We start from the raw sequence: 17,774 nt of genomic DNA on the forward strand, positions 1-17,774 counted from the left end.
GAAATGACTTGAAGGCACACAACAACAATCCTAACTTGACTATCTCATTGGCCAGAAGCAGGCCCACACTTCCCATTGAAATCCTGATAGGTTTATGTTGCTTAAAATTGTTTTTATTTTAAAATATTGTATGGTTCTTTCATTGTTATTTTATTTGCACTACAAATAAGACATATGCAGTGTGCATAGGAATTTGGTCTTTTTTTTACAAATGATAATTTGGCCCCTCAACCGTCTGAAGGATTGTGTACTGGCCCTCTGCTTAAAAAGTTTGAGGGTCTCTGCTTTAGTACTTTCTAATTATGTTCCCTCTATGCATTTTTCAAAGACGTAGGAAATATTTGTTTACTCTATGGCCTAACTTTTGTCCATAACTTATCCATGAGTCCAAGTAAAATCCAGAATTTTGGTCCCAAAAATCTGCCCTCAACTTATGTATGAAATGGACTTATATATGAATATATATGGTATGTTAAAAAACCTTTACATTAGCAAGGTAGATCATATGATATAAAATATATATTTGATTGCATCTCCTTCCATAGTCGATGATGATGATGTTGATAATAACAATAATAATTTATTTGTTACCTGCCTAATCCTCACAGATTGAGGCGGGGCACAACATAGTTAAAATACATAGATAAAACAAAGGATATTAAGTATTGAAATGATAAATCTTGTATTCCTTTAAGGAGAAATTTTAATTATTAGATACTATAGTTGTAACTCTGAGCACATTAAAAATACTCCGTTCAATAGTGCTTCAGGATGCTTTAGATAAAACAAATTTCTTAAAATATCTTAACATAGTCTAGAAGTATCCTAAAAATACATATATAGTAAAGTACATCTTATGCTACATATATTAGCAAAGCAAAAAACCTACAATTCATGCATAGCTTGCCCCTTCACAGAAAAAATATATACTATTTGTATTTGAAAGACATGACAGTGTGCATACAAGGTACACACAACTTCCTATACAGCTGTTCTACCAATGTAGGAAATGGCCTTTTTATGAGGTGGCCCGTAATTTGAAGGGAAAGTGTTCAAGGTTAGGAATTAAAACAGCAATATAATGCCTTTTAAAACTCAGGTAGGAAATTTACAGAATCAGAAATGTCTTGGGTTTTGCCTAGAAGGGTATGATATAATTAATTGTACAACAGTATGCACTTAAAATTAATGATAGGTACTTCATTTGGTTCTGGTCTCCTTCTAAATATGTTTATGGGACTATAAATTCACTGGTCACTGTGGATTTCTAAAGCCTATTTGAAAAGATGCTCTGTGGCATTGGAACTGTTATCTTTTAAAACTCTTAAGTCATTATAAATATTGTTCTTAACATTTTAAACACTGGACTAAACGGAATTGTTAGTCACAATAAGAGCAGACTCCATTGAGTGTTGACTTCATTAAGTTTACTCATTAGATGGGACTGGCAGTTGGATTCAGCACTTTCTTTTATATCTTCACTGCATTTTACTTTAGTAAGCAAATCAACCATTGTACAGACAGATTTCTTCATTCAAGGAAAAAAGTATCCATATGTAGTCTTCTTCTGGAATGGTGTTGCTGTACATTTAAAGGAAAGAGAAACCCTTCATTCATAAGACAGCAGGCTCTTTTGTGGGGTTAGTAGACAGGAACCTCACAAAAGTGGGAGAATTCTAAATAAAACAACAGTATTGTTTAATCTGATAGAAAACCTCTGTAATAATCACAGGATTCTCCAGTTCAATCTGCTGGAAGTTGACTACAGAGTCACAATGGAAGACCTAGAGATTCCTGGAGAGGTAACTCCACCGTGATCTTATGGTCAACCTCTAGTGGAAGTTTACCAAAGAATCCTTTTGGGGGACCCAGAGATTTCCGAGAGTGAATATATGAATTAAATCAATGAATACTCAAATCTGCAAAAGTTAAACTTGCAGATGTGATTGAATGTTGTCACAAAGTCTTTGTTTTACTGAGTAAAAAAATGGAGTTGCCACCCTGGTTGTGTGTTTCTTTCTCAGAGTGTTATTCATGTTTATCAGATTACATGAAAGTTAAATTAATGTTGGGAAATCAACAGATCTTTAAACATTTTAAATTAAACCTCTAAGGATCTATTTCTAAATATGACTGCAACTAAAATAATCAATAAAATGTTCTAACTAAATTAAAAACTCAACTACTTACCTAATCAAACTGAAAAGCCAACAGCCCATAGCACAAAAGAAATATAGATTTTAGAACAAAATTCCTGAATTACAACCTCAGTCTTTAACAACTATCATAATTTGTTCAAAGTACCAATTGAAAGAAAATAAATATTAATATAATTCTGTTTCAGAAAAGTACATATTTTCAAACATATCACCAAACTCTGAACATGACACTAGTTACTGATATTTATTCTATTCTATATTTACTGTTCTAAACCTTGTGGAATACAGAAAAAAGGACTATAATATTAAATATGCTACCATATCACTTTTCCTCAAATTGTACTGCATAGCTTTACTCTTGCCGAAAGAATATTTAATTTCTCCACAATCTTCCATTACTGTAGTCTGTTACCATTTTTTTAAAAAAAGGGTTAAAATAACAAAAATGTCTATGATCTTCGATTACGGAAACAACAGAGACTCCTATATGGTTCTAGTCTGTCTGAATAAGCCAATCAAATGCCCAACAGCTCAGCAGGAAAAAAAATCCTAGAAACATATACGTAAGATTTCACATTCTATCTATACCTCTAGCTGAAAAGTATCTGACAGCACTAGGAAACACCTCTGCCAAAAACTTGGGAATAGTCAGTCAGAAAAGACAGCAATGGTCTAGATCACTGTTTCTTAAACTGTGGCTTCTGACCCCAATGTGGCCCCTGTAGTTCAATGTTGAGATAATGAAAAATTTGGCAGCAGTAAAAGTTTTATCAATGACTCTCATTTACACGAATCTGTTACCAACAATGTGTAATTTTTCAGTTGACTACAGAAAACGCTTCAGCTGTATTCCACAAAAAAGAAAATCGGCTTGTTAAGCAAGCCTTGCAAATGCTGATTTATTGTTAGTAAATGTTTGGTTTTTATGCCTATGTTAAATATACCTATATACCTGGGGTCACATAAAAATTTATCGAGTGGAAAGGGGTCATGAGTAAAAAAATGTTTTAAAAGCCCTGGTCCAGATAGACAAACATATCATACCTTTTTATGAACAAACATTGGTATGTGCAACTGAATACACTGACCACATTGTTAGTGAAATACCAGGATACTTCTGCAATGTAGGCTACTAAAAAATAAAATATTGGTTCCAAGTGTGTACCACAGAGAAACAATAAACCTTTATTATTACCATATATAAAATATTTTATAAGACTCAAGTCACTTTTAGTGAGACAGATTACATCAGATCCTTTCAGTATCAGCAAGACTATCTACACATTCAGAGCAGATGGCTGCTATATATGCTTCAGATTCTTAATGTAACTGGTTCAGGAATATATATTTTTTGCAGATAATGGATTTAAGATATAACTAAGCACTGAAAGAGAAATATTTCAAAAATTGTTTTAATCCAAACACTAACTTGGAGACTTTTGCTTATAAGAATCATGTAGATTGTTTTGTTTTGTTGTGTTTTCTTTTCTCTTCCCTGTTGCATTACACTCAATCATGGCTCCACTACAGATGTTTAATTTTTCCTCCAATGAGGTTTCAAAATGTGGACCGATCTGGCTATATTCTGGGAAGGGAAATTCTTTAGGGGGTGACGCTGAAAGAAAAACAGACACTTTCTCTTACTTCTGGTAATTCTCCCATATAAATGTTACTTGTGATTCTAGGAAACAGTTAAGAAAAAATGTACCATTATATACTAGTGTATAAGCTGATCTCATGTCTAATTTGAGGACAGGTTAAGGGCCAAAACTATTGATTTTGATTATGACGTGTGGATAAGTCAAGGGTCATTCTGCACGGTTCCCTTACTGATAAAAGTTTAGCTGCAGCATTAAATATTATCAAAAATGGACTTCTGAGAAGGCAATGGCTCTTTTATTAAATAAGAGTTAAGATTCAGTACTTAAACTGACGCATGGATAAGTCAACCCATTTTTTGGGGGGGGGTTACTTTTTTAAACTAAAATTTCTAAACTTATAAAGGAGTACATGAAGTATTTTGGAAGTTAAATTTCTTCTATGAGTAATATCTCCTCCTACAGAGAAAGCTAAAAAACAACCCATGCTTCTAACGGACAATTTCTCTTCAGAGAAATGCTATTCTGTAAATCCTATTAAGGGCAATGGATATGTCTACATAGCCAAAATATAACAGATTTGTTTAGCACATTTTAGGATGTATGACTTTTCAGAGGTCCCTTCAACCCAAACTGCAGCACATTTCATGCTATTAGGTCAAAAAGACTGGAAGTCGGTTATTTTTTTAAAACTTGCAATTCTAATATTGACAAGGATTGTAGGAAAGGAATTCAGAGCTGGATTATGCTGAAATATGTATAATGCATAAATGGAATGGTTTAGCTTCTTGATACTGTATACTGTTTTTCTATTTAACCAGAGCACACTGAACTTGAAATTTCAAGGACATATTCATCATAAAATTAGTCACATATAATAAGATTTTACTTCTTTGAGTGCAGGTTTTGTGGAATACTGGCATTTTGTTTTGAGGAAAAGAATGGCACATTGCATTTACATTGCTAACATTTCCAAAAAAACTAATTAATCATGGACACAATCTACTTAAAAATTCTCCCTTTCTTTATTGTTCTGTATGTGAAAATGCTGTCATGTTTTCTATAGGCTTGTTAAGCTTGTTAAGTTGTTATATATGCTTATAGAGTAAATCAAATCAGCCAACATAAAGTATTTTTTCTTTTTACTGAATGAGCAAATCAATCACACATCAGTGTTGTAAATTTCTGTGCAAAAGCATTGAAGTGCTTTACTAAAAATTACAACATAGAAACACATTAACAAATTCATACAATCAGATTTAGAAATATAACAACACAGAGGAAACAGAATTACAGTACATTTACAACACAAGACAAAATACATGGAATTAATTAGAAAATATTGTAATAAATAATTCATGAATTATAGTGCAATTGATTTATGCATAAATAGAACTAATTACCTAGAAATCTGTTCTTAACAAAATTTGTCAAAAATCAAGGCAGCCACAGAGTTTTACTAAATTACTGCAACAATGGAAATACTGCAATAAAAAAAACCACAAATACAGTTATTTGTACTGTAAACAGCTAAAAAATCAGTCTCACTAAAGTTAATATACAATTTAATTTAATATAAAATAGTCATTAGCTACCAGAAATGGTTTAAACAACTTTACTGAGCAGTAGTTCTAAAAACAGAGGCACTGTTTTTTAATATAAAATACTTGAGAAACATTCAAATAAGTAGAAAGCATGTAGGGCTTGCTTTCACCTTCATTTAAAAGTCTGCTGAAATATGAATTTTCAGAAACTTGTCAATTTCTAAGTAGCGACTGGTAACTGAATTTTAAAAGTATTTCAAAATTATAATTTAAACAACTTTTAAAACAAATACATTAGGGTTGAATTAGGGGAGTCTATGTGTTTCCCTGCCTTTCCTCAGTTGTATAATCAAAGGTTCCACCTATTTGTTAGGAATAATTACATTTCTTTTTAAAACGTACAGGTTGAGCATTATCTACAAACTATCAAAAAATAGTTTAATATACTATTTCTGGCAAAAAATAAATACAAGTACTAAAATGCTGAAAATTAATGATAATATTACATATAAAACTACCACTGCTAAAGTCAATAGCAAAATGATCCCTGATTTTATGAATCTGTTATTTTTTGGTCAGGCCATCTTTTAAATGATATTAAATGTGTTCTGTAAGTTGTCTTTGATATACATTTCTGGCTAAAATGCAATGTTGTCTGACAAATTTTTTAAAAGCTGGGATTCCAGCCTCCTACCAGTGTGAGTAACAAAACCACACACTTCCATCATAACTCAACATAACTGAGAACACAAGGTAAGAAGAGGAATGCAAAAGATGGTACGTTTGTACAATATCATAAACGTCCCTTTGGATCCCAGCCCATGCTTTTAAGCCATAAATTAAAAACAGGAGTAAAGTGTTATTGAAAACGTCTTGAGATTTGTAATCTTGTTTGCTATTGGGGAAAGATGCAACAAATTAATCTTTTGAATTCTGACAAAAATATGGCTTTGTTCTTAAAAAAAATAAAGATGACCTTGACATTTAATATTTGACAGTCTCAACTATCTAATGAAAATCTTGGTTTATAATGATTTGCTTCCCAATATGCAAAAAAGCAAAATATTGTATGCATATCTAACAAGCCAAACAGTAGATAGGTTGACTACAGTCGTGTTAATCTTTATTTTGTAAGTGCCTTCAATTTGTAAAAATCAGTAAGGACTGGGTGTTTATCGAGTTCATTATGAAATACTACCAAATAAGTTAAATGGTATACTTTAAAAATACTATATGCAAATTATATGTCACAGATACTAAATTATGCAATCTTTTAGCAAATGTATGCTAAATGGGTTGGGTAACAACCAAATAGGGAAAAACAGATAAAGATTTTAATATTCTAACTTTCCCATTTTTAAAAAAAGAAAAGAAAATAGTTTTCAATAAAAAGGTCATTGATGTCTTAATTCCACTGTGTATGTAATATGAACCCAAGTTCAGTATTAAACAAAATGTAATGGGTATGATCTTTCCCTTAGTGTCCACATACAAATGTATCCTTACAGGGGTTGAAAACTCCCTTGCATTCCTTCATCCAATGGCTCAAAAGCACGCAAAAAAACTTATCGAATAAGCAATTTTTAGGATCTAGGACTGCGTTCCCTCCACAGGTACATGAAATATGGAGTTTACACAACCTGACTAAACAGAGGATGGGATTTGGATTGCATACAGACTTCCTACGGCCCCAGACTGCCCTGGTGCACTGTCTGCAAACTGATGATAGAAAGGAACAGAGCAACATAACCCTTTGAGTATCTCTAGAAGATAAGATCATGTGAACATGAATACTTCTAAAGTTATTTAAAAACTGTCATCTAAAGATACCTGGTCCTCTGAGATTCTTTGAAAAGTTATAAATCTAAAATGAACTGTCCAGTTTCTAAATAGCAAATATACAAAACAATTCTAGTACTGAAAGTTCAAAACAGTTTCCCTGTTTGTATCTGTAAATCTATCAAGACCCTGAACTGTAAAATTTGGTTATTAGCAAAGTGATGATGTGTCGGCCCACCAAAATGAAAACCTGATATTCATTTTGATAAACTGAAAGTTTTGAAATGTCACAGCAGCAAATACATTACTGTTATACTGAGGTTTTTCAACAGGAGTGTTACACAATCCTTAAATAAATGTAAGTAGTCATAACACCAACTAACCAGCACACTTAAATCAAAATAACCATTCTCAAGCTCATTCTGTGCACATTATGAACATGCTCTAATCTGCATTCCAACTTTCATCTTAAACCCTTACAAGTTAGCTTATTTTCCCCACTAAAGGAAAACAGTTACATTTTTATGCCTTTAATATTCCATCTTATGTAATAATCATTCTATAGCTACACTAAATTTGTCAGTTTTCATAAGTATATATGTTGTAAACACCAAATTTCTTGCTAAACCAACAATAAAATGATAAGACCTCAGTTGTATATCTAACACACACTTTGAAAACTGAAATGTTTTCTCTATATCAGATGTTAAGCTGTAATGTACTTTCTCCTCCATTACAGATTCTGCACTTAACTTCATGCTAGTTTCCATGTTGAGAAACTACTGCTATCCTTTTTATGGTTCCCTTGATTGATATATTTTCAGTTACTTGCAACTTTTGAAAATATCCTGAGAGGCATAAATGTCTCTTAAGCATTAATCATGTATTTCCTTAATAAGATGGATTATCAAAAGGTTAGGGTCATTCTTCATCAATAAAAAATAATGCTTCACATAACAAATACATGTTATTCCAAACATTTTATGCTCATGACTACTAAATAAAACCTGAATCTTTTTCACTTATTTGTACAAGTTATATTAAATACAAACTATCACAATTGTGATCAATTCTATCATTTTGTCCACAGTGAAAACCCTGAATAAAATTATTCTTCAAAAAGGCATGTATGTGGTTTCTGAACTGTAAAATTTCATGTCTCCTGTCTAAGTGAACATTTGTTTTTTATGTGTGTTTACACACATGTGTGCACATGCAAGTGCACACACACACAATGAACAACACACACACACACACACACACGCAAGCACACACACATATCTGACCAGTTAAACTACATTGGCTTGCTGCTATTTTTGCAGGTGCCAGTCCCTGAATCTGTTATATTAAACAACCCAGTGTCTAAGCGGAGTTTCTTCTTCGGTGGAATCTTCAGTGTTCCAGATCTTTCTTTAACTTTATATTCTAAAGTGCTGTGAGGTACCCCATATATTCCTTGTGCTTTGGAAACACTCATTTTTCCACTCATTACCATTGTGATAGCTTCTTCCATTATTTCATGATCATATTGCCGGTAGCGGCCACGTTTTTTTCTTGGCTGTTTATTATCCTTGCGATCCAAACCGTCTTCCGTAGATTCAGAAGTGCCATCTATAATTCCATTCTTAGTATTAAGACACAAAGGAGAGAGGTCCCCATGCAGAAAGTAGGAGTCGACACTTGACTGAGTTACAGACGCAGAACATTCAATTTTGTTCTGTTTCGGAAGTATACTTTTCAGTTTTTGAAGAGCTGATCCTTCTAAGACTGTTGAGGTTTTAGAAACATGGTACATAACATCCAGAAGTCCAGCACTATCAGGTTGTTGTTTGGGAACAGCACTAATTCTCAGCTGAGGAATTTTTAGCTGTACAGTTGGACCTGATGTTCCATATTGTACACTTTCATTTTTTTCTTTAAACTGAGTGACCATTCTTTGTAGAGTTAACTGGTGGAGGTAACTGGAAGCTGTTGGGAATCTTAATTCTGAGGTTTCAAGTAAGGTGAGTTTACTTTTTTCTGTGCGCTCTGCTTGAGCTTTTGCCCACAAGGCTACTTTTTGCAGCACTGCACAAGTTTCTTTACTGTCTTTGTAAGAATAAGTGTCATTGAAATCCCGAGTTTTGTTTTTAAAGGATGCAGGCTTTCCTGCTGATAAGGCTTCTAAGTGGAGAAGTAAAGTTTTTTGAGGTATGCCATAAAGTATGCCTGCTTTATTAATGTCCAGTGCTCCGGACTGAATGTCTTTCAACGCTTTTGAGAGCAAACCATCTGCAAACTCAGCACTTCTTTCCACATAGTCCTCTCTGTGTCTGTGGTGTCTCCTGGATGGATGGAATGAAACGATGGTGAACTGATGCATGAGAGACTCTCAGACAGCTATGGAAGGGAAGGGTCCACTCCTTTATTATACTCCTTGCTTAGGTAACATCACTGCTTCTGATAGTTTTAAGTCTTTGAGTTGCTGTAGCTATTGATTACCATAGCAAAAGTTACAGTTCTGGTAGGACCATACGTCAAAATGATACCCCAGCTTCTATAGCAGCCCTTCCAAGAACTTTATATCCCAGCTCAGTATCAGATATCTCTCTCAAATGCTTGCAATTCCCTTTTGAAAGATGTTTGCAGGTTACAGTTAAAACTCATTTTCACAATTTAACATCCTCTGAAATGCCCAATGCCCTAAAGGAGTTTTTGTTAGTAGAAACGTGACGTTACCGCTAAACAAGTAATAAAAGAGTCAACCCCCTCACATAAACTTTGTTGTCATTCTAATATAAACTATCTTAGATATCCAACTATTATTTCAAGTTTGCAATTAAATCCCAATGTTGTTCAGTTCATATCTAATTAGAATGTCAGGGTTTTCTCCCCCCATAATACAGTGAATATGTGTAAGTGTATATTATATATATACATATACATACATATACACACACACACACACACATCTATGTGAGATATATATATATATATATATATATATATATATATATATATATATATATATATGAATGAGAGATTTGGGTCAGAAAATAATGCTGTGGACGGTTACTTGCATTAAAAATGCAAAATACAAAACTAATAAAAAAGCTTGCTATGAGTAGAAGATTGCCAAAATTATAACATTATTTAAGTAAATACTACATTTCAGGACACTAAGTTTCTATTCATGAATGAAGATCTTAGCAACATGACACCACATTCCAAAAGTAGAATTAGAATGCAAGAATAGCCATCAAGAGCTCTCTTTTTTAAAAAAAAAAGTTGTCAGCTTTAAAAAAAATTCTTGCTAACTCAAAAACTCTAGTAAAATGTATGTATTTTCCACTACCTCAATTAGTAATTTACTACATTATGGAGAATATTTTTTCCTGCTGACTAGTTTCTCGGTTCTATTAAGTATAATAGTCAATTCAATTTTTGTAACATGAACTAAAGTTTGGTGATTGTTCTGATAACTTTTCTTTAACAGAAAAAGTGAAAAACACAAAATGAAACACATGAGTTATACACAAACACACAATTATGAGAGAAACTCTGGCAAAGCAAGAGGTAACTGTGTGTCAACATATATTTTACACAAATCAAAAACAACAATGTATTTCTTCAAATGTAACTTTTTCATTTATTATTTTTAAAATATACAAGAATACTGTAATGTTACTTACCCAAACACTGAATTTTCTGAACATGATCCATCATATGCTGACTGTTCCAAGCTTGCTTTCTTTGTAGAGAGATCTAGCACTTCATCCCCTATTATACCAGAGAATGTAAGGGTTATTTCAAAAATGGCTTTCCTTTGTAGCTGCAAAATTCATTTTAAAGGGATTTTGTAAACACATTCATTGACTTTACAAAAATGCTGAAATGTAATTGTAAGGCTACTTGGCTGATCTAGGCCATATTTATCAACTTTTATGTTTTTGGGTCACTAAGTCACCATATACTGATTTATGGAAGTTCACCAGCGTCAGTTGTGGTTAGCACTTGAATGTGAGACTGCTAACAAATCCCAGCAACTGTAGGCTATATTTCAGAGGAAAGAACTGTTAAAGCAACCTCTGAGTATTCCTTACCTAAGAAAACCTGATGAAGATCATGTGGTAGCATACATACACAATATAGTTAGGTCCTCTAAAGGTATCAGATCCCATCTGATCTTGGATGCTAAGCAGGAAAAACCCAAGTTAATACTTTGATGGGAGATTGCCAATGAATATCAGGTGGTGTATGATATACTTCATAGGAAGGAACACATATTGGAGTATTCCTTGCTTAATAACACCCTATGAAATTCACAGGGTCCCCATGAATCGACGGGCATATTGAAGGCATAACACAATATAGTCAGGAACAAAGCCAACTTGTGTTCCCAATGCTGTATATAAAAGACCTAATTTATACATGCAATAAATTAAATAGATTTCTGTGTTTGCAAAATGTACAGTATCATGACACATTGTAGGAACAGAATGCCACATATTTGCATGCTCTCTCAGAGCAAACAAAAACACAGCAAAACAAGAGAACGTTATTATGTTCCAAAGGTCCCTACTAGACTAAATGTATACTTCTACATAGGGAAGTATTTTCAGTCTGTTAGAGACCATTCTGCTATGTGCTTCTCTTTCAGTTGCATATGTAGACCAGGCCAAAATGTATAGGCTAGGATACTTGTTCTATATAGAGCAAATAGTAAGAAGAGCAACAAATTCCCCTGTAACGTATTACTGAAAAATGTTAATAACCATAAATTAATATACTTGTTACAAATTAAATATGTTAGCATAGTATCTTATTCAACAATCACATGGCCATTCCCTTCAGGATAAATGCTACATCCAAACATCTTGGAAATACACTCTACAACCCCTATAAATAACTTTTAAAGCAGATTTTTTTTACCTTTGTTTAAGAAATATGTGAAAAAAAATACTGGGGAAGTTCTTTACAGTTCTCCTCACTACTAGTGAGGGGATCAAGAGCTGTTTTTACTTGGTACTTTACTTGTATTCTCACTTAGTTACCAACATAACATAAAACAAGCTTAAAGAGATTCATCATAACACCAAAAGGAAAGAAGCTTAAAACTATTATTTTATTCCTTATAGAAAGGAAATAAATATGTACTATTTCAGCTAATCAATTTTCTAAATATTTATAACACTGCTAGCAATTAAAATTGTACTATTGTTAGTCCTGACATGGTTTTGTGGTGCGGCAAGACATCAGATGGGAACAAGTGGTGCTGTTTCTATTTTCCAGTTGAGTAAGAACAAAAGTCTGCCTACTTCAGTGGGGAAAAGGTTCCCCACAAACGAGATATTATCATCATCACAAATTTTGTTACCTGCCTCTTTTCAATGCTTGTGGCAGGGTACAACAGAGTTGTAATACATAGAAAACATAGAGCAAAGATTAAAATCATGCAATTTAAAATTTATAGTTTAAAATTGATTGGGTAGGCCTGCTGGAAGACACAGGTCTTTAATTTTGTATTAAATTCTGACAGCTTGTTTAGCTGTTGAATCCCTTCTGGTAAGTCATTCTACAGTCTAGGTGCGGCTGATGAAAAGGTCCTCTAGGTCAGGGTTCTTTAACTGTTTTCACTCATGACACCTTTATGCCTGAGAAATTATTTTGCAATCCCTTTTCATCTGGGAAATTTTCAAGTAATCCCAAGTATATGGGTATATAATAAAACAAATATAAAAACCAAATATTTACTTATAATAAATCAGCATTTACATGGCTTACAAAACAGGCTTATTTTCTTTTTTATGAAATACAGCTGAAACATTTGCTGCAGAATCCACTGTACACACTGAACGTTGTTGCTAACTGATTCATACGAACAACCATTAGGTGGTGTTCAGAAACATTTTATTGTTGCCAATTTATCCAGGATACCAACATTATGCTAAGGAGTGGTTCCTGTGTGGTTGGAACCCATAGACCAGTGCTCTTGGTGACAGTTACCAGCGGGTTCTGACTGGTTCAAATAAACAGAGGACCTTTGTGTATGGGGCAGATTATACAAGAGAAGGCATTTGGAGAGACAGATCCAGGAGCACTCCCAAGATGCAAACATAGTCGTTCAGGGAAAGTGTAACCCCATCCAGAACACACAACCCCAGGTATAAAACCTTAAGAGTGTCTTAGCTGGATTCAGTTTCAATTTGTTTTTCTTTATGACAGAAACAGTTCTTTCTCACTGCTAGTTTTTTAAAAAATAAATTCCCTTCTAGATAAATGCTGCCTGTCTCCATAGTAGCACATAAGACATTGTGAGTAATAGTTATTAACTATGTTCCAGTGGATATATTGTTGGCTCCTGTTTGTCCAGAATTACTGTATACTTTTCAATTTGTGAAACCTGAGGATGTGGACAGGATAATTGGAGAGGTTAGTGCCCCCACAGAAAGAGGTCCTTAGAAAAAGACAGAATTCTAACCTGCCTTAAGGAGACCGCGTTGAGGCCTATATTAAAAGGTCATTCTTGAACCCCTATATAATAGACAACTACTGGTAACTCAGGCTGCCTTTGAAGATTGTTTGGAAACTTTGGCTACTCCAAAGAGTGGCACAACAGCTCCACTGCCTGCCAGTTTGTTTCTGGGCACAAATCAAAGTGCCAATTGTAACCTATAAAGTCCAATAGGACTCAGGTCCAAGCTATTTACCTCACTGTATCTCCCTGTCTGGGACCTGAGATTCTTAGTAGACTGTTCCCTCAGTCCCTCCACCACTGCAAGTACAGTTGCAGAGGACACAAAAGAGGGCCTTCTTGATTGCCGCCCTTAGGCTCTGAAACTCCCTTCAAAGGGAAGCCAGAATGGCCCCCCTCCCTGTTGGCCTTAGCAACATGCTAAACCCATGTTATTCATGCAGGCTTTTAAAGAAGAATTTTTAAAAGAATGAGAAAGGGAGCAATATACTGTTTTGATTATTTTACAGTTTTGATGTCGCATGTCTTGTATGTATTTTATTTTGTTTTATTGTAATTGCCTGGGCTTGGCCCTATGTTAGCCGCCTGAGTCCCTTCAGGGAGATGGGAGGCAGGGTACAAAAATAAAGTTGTTATTATTATATAATTATTGTTGTGACTGCGCCTTCGGGATTATGGTTGATGGTGATGGGATTAGAAGAGGAAGGAAAAACCCTCGTGATGAGGGTTCATTGGAGGAGTTGCGCAGGAAACGGATTAGAGAGCTCAATGGGGAATCTTCTGAGGAAGATTCAGATGGGGAGTTTGGGGAAGAAATGGATGCTGGGGAACAGGTGGTGGCTGGGGAAGTGGGCACTGAATGGGCACAGCCACCGGAGATGTCTGGGGATTTGGGGCCTATGGATACTACTGAACCTGGGGTGTCTGCAGGAGCATATCCCACTTGGGATGCTTGGAGAAGGGAGGATGGTTCTTTAAGTGTTCATGGGGCTAAGTATGGGCAGGATGATTGGGACTCCGACGAACTATTAGGCACTCCTGATCCACGAGCCCTAGCTGTGTGGAGTTCGGACTCTGAGTAAGATCTGGGACACCTGGTGTTTGGGTGTGAGTGTTTGGTCACCCAAGAGGAAGGGGAATAAAATGGGAATGTTTGGCCACTTCACTTTGCGTGGCAAGGTGTTGCTGAGGCGCCATTGGGATTTCTGTGCATTCATGAAGACTGGACTGAGACTGTGCTTCTGATGTAAGTTATCTGGGATTGCTCTGCAACGGAGGGCTGGAACTGTGTGGGTTTCCCTGGACTGCACTCTGATTACTATTTCTAGCTGCTGTTACCATCGTTGCTTGGCTCTTTGTGCCTTTTCGTGGACCTGGTTTTGATGACTGCACCCTCTTCGGACCCTGGATTGGAATTTGACCTTGTTTCTGTCTTCGCCCTTTGATTGACGACTACTCTCGGCTTTTGACTACTGGCTTGCCCTCCGGATTTCGCTGCTGTCTTCTGACCTGACCTTGGATCCTCCTGACGACGTCTCTTCACTCTCCACTTGGAGCTCTTGGCTTTATCTGCACTGTGGAAGCAGTTTACTGCATTTCAAGTTTGTTTGTTTTCAGACCAGTTTGGTGTTTTCTTTTGGGAACTGTCCCTTTAAATCCACAGAGCCGGCTGGCTGTTACAGTAACGGCTTGGAACCAAAAGTGCCTTTTGCACTAAGTTTGTTTAGCTTTGTTTTTCCTGTTTGGAGTTCCGGATTTCAGCTACTCATTGCAGCTTTTGGAAGGTTTCAAGTTCTTGTCTATTTTGCCTATTTTTTTAGTAGTCAACACAATTTGTTTTCTAAGCTGAACTGAAGCGTCTTTTTAAGTTTTATTTGAGTGCCTGCGTGGATAAACAGCTTGGCTTGTTAAGACATACTTTTGAGTTACATTTTTGTTCGGACTGCTCTTGAAACATTGATAGTGAAGTGTTTCAAGATATCTTCTGTGTTTATGTTTACTTTTTGGCTTATCTCCTGAATAAACTGTTTTGTTCGTTAATTGGCGTCTGACTCTTGACAATTATTAATGGTTATGTGATTTTAACTATTTGTTTTTTTAATATTTTTTGTTCTGGGTTTAAAATTGATGTTTTTAATGTTTTGAGCTGCATAGAGCTTCGTTTAACAGAGGAAAGATGGATATTAGTATTAATAACTAAAACAACAACAAAAACACCTTAATTCTTCCTTCTTTTGGTTCTGAATCCAACATAAATGGTGTGACAAGAGTAAGAAGTGAATTATTTATATGAAAGTGTTTACTCCTCTCATCAGTAATGGGTTGGAAGGAATGGGTTGGAATGGCTGTTAACAACAACTGTACCGGGTTGCTTTGAGTTTTTTCGGGCTGTATGGCTATGTTCCAGTAGCATTCTCTCCTGACATTTTGCCTACATTTACGGCAGGCATCCTCAGAAGTTTGAACTGTGCTGTTTCGTAACTACTTAGACAAAAAGAAATTCTGATATACAGGCAGTCCCCAGGTTATAAATAAGATGGTTTCTGCAGTTTATTAAGTTGAATTAGTATGCAAGTCAGATGTGATGACCCATGGGCCTTGTAGTCCTGCTCAGGACATGGTAATTCCTGATGAAGATGAAAACTTGGGTTTTTTACCTTCCCAGTCTGAACTGGATTCCTCTCAGCCAGATCTTTCCCAGGCAGATCTGGGAACCTTGCACCTGCAAGAAAGTTGTCTCCCAGAAGTATGTCAAACAAGCCCAGAGCCTACTTCTCCCGTGTTCTTGCGCCGGGAGTTTTGTAAACAACAGAGAAGTTTGGATTCAGCTTCGCGCAGGAGTGCAAGAATTGCAGCTAAGAATGTAGCCAATTAAGACTGCTTCTCGTGAGAATCTTTAAGGAGTTTAACATCTGGTCTCAGAGTTTAGCTTTCGTTTCTGATTCCCAGAGAACTGCTTCGGTGGGAAAGTTAGACTCTATATAGGTGTTTTGCCCGCGTAGTAACTTCGCGGAGTCAATTCGTCAGCCTACGGAGCGAGTTGTGTCTGGACAGCGCGCTCCGATTCAAGCCTCGCTCCTGCTCAAGCCTTGCCTTGCTATCCAGCCTTCGCCTTGCTTCCCAGCCTTTGTTTATCTACGGACTTTGCCTTGTTTCCCAGGACCAATCCTTGCCTTGTTCCACGGATTTTACCAAGTTATTCCACGGACCTTGTTCTTGTTCCTAGTTACCTTGTTCCACGTTTTAAGCCTTGTTTCAAGTATCAAGTTATTTCCTAGCCTCGCTCAAGTTTCATGGACTAAAGGACCTTGTCATCTCCCCTCACTTTGCTTGTCAAAGTGAGTGTTTCGGTTATTGGATTACAACTTTGGACCTTAATATTTCATATTGGACATTATTTCTTTGGACTAATTTTGACCTTTCCTGGAAGGTCTGCTTCTGGACTATCTTTTACATTTGCTTTTACTAACTTTATATATTTCCTTAATAAAGATATTAGATAGAATCTGGCCTCTGCGTATGGTTATTGGTGCTCTGTAGCCTGGGTCGTGACAGTTTGACTCCGCCACCCTAAGCACCAATTAACCTCGGCCAGAATGTCTACCGGAACCGTGCCCGGTGGGCAGCCACTGAGCTACACCATCAGCAAGGACGAAGTGGATCGCATCCGCGACAGACTCAACGCCCAGGATGGAGAAATAAAGGGCTTGCGGGAGCGCGGAATCCGCCTCCCGGCCATGGCGTTGCCTACCAAGTTTACTGGAGAAGCTTCTAAGGTTCATGTTTTCCGTCGCCAATGTCAAGCTTATCTAGAGGCCCGTGATGCCGAGTTTCCCCAAGAAGACATCAAAGTGGCGTGGGTTTACAGTCTTCTAGACGGGCCAGCGGCCAATTGGGCGACGGCACTGTTCGACCAAGCCTCTCCACACCTAAGATCAGCGCAACACTTCTTGGACCACCTCAAGGAGACTTGGGGAATCGAGGACAATTTGGAGGCAGCCGGTCACAAACTCCGCCGCCTTTTCCAAGGAGACAGACCTATGTCTCAGTATATAGCCGAGTTCCGAGTGCTGGCCCACAACACCGGCTGGAACGATGTAGCCCTCAGAGGACAATTCCGGGAGGGTCTCAACATTGAAATGCTGGAAGAAATCTCCAAGGTGGATCCTCCCCAGACCCTCGAGGCACTCATTGATCAATGTTTACGGGCTGAAGTCATGATTGCCAACAGGAAACAGTG

The 17,774-nt window shown here is 36.2% G+C and overlaps 1 protein-coding gene across 6 annotated transcripts in view; it reads right to left on the reverse strand.

Moving 5' to 3' along the window:
* lcorl (ligand dependent nuclear receptor corepressor like) overlaps nucleotides 1-17,774 on the reverse strand; it is a 78,422-nt gene that overhangs the window by 23,950 nt on the left and 36,698 nt on the right. For 5 of the 6 annotated variants that reach the window (XR_010006589.1, XM_062982120.1, XM_016993900.2 and 2 more), the window contains one exon: nucleotides 10,752-10,839. Coding sequence is in view for 5 of the 6 variants with exons in the window: in XM_062982120.1 (XP_062838190.1) it covers nucleotides 10,752-10,839 (88 nt within the window). In the remaining variant the exon portion in view is untranslated. Of the gene's footprint in view, nucleotides 1-4,882; nucleotides 9,405-10,751; nucleotides 10,840-17,774 lie in introns of those variants that run through there. The other variant, XM_008111295.3, reaches the window with a different exon arrangement.

Source organism: Anolis carolinensis, chromosome 5, assembly GCF_035594765.1.
Source record: "Anolis carolinensis isolate JA03-04 chromosome 5, rAnoCar3.1.pri, whole genome shotgun sequence".
NCBI classification, from domain to species: Eukaryota; Metazoa; Chordata; class Lepidosauria; order Squamata; family Dactyloidae; genus Anolis; species Anolis carolinensis.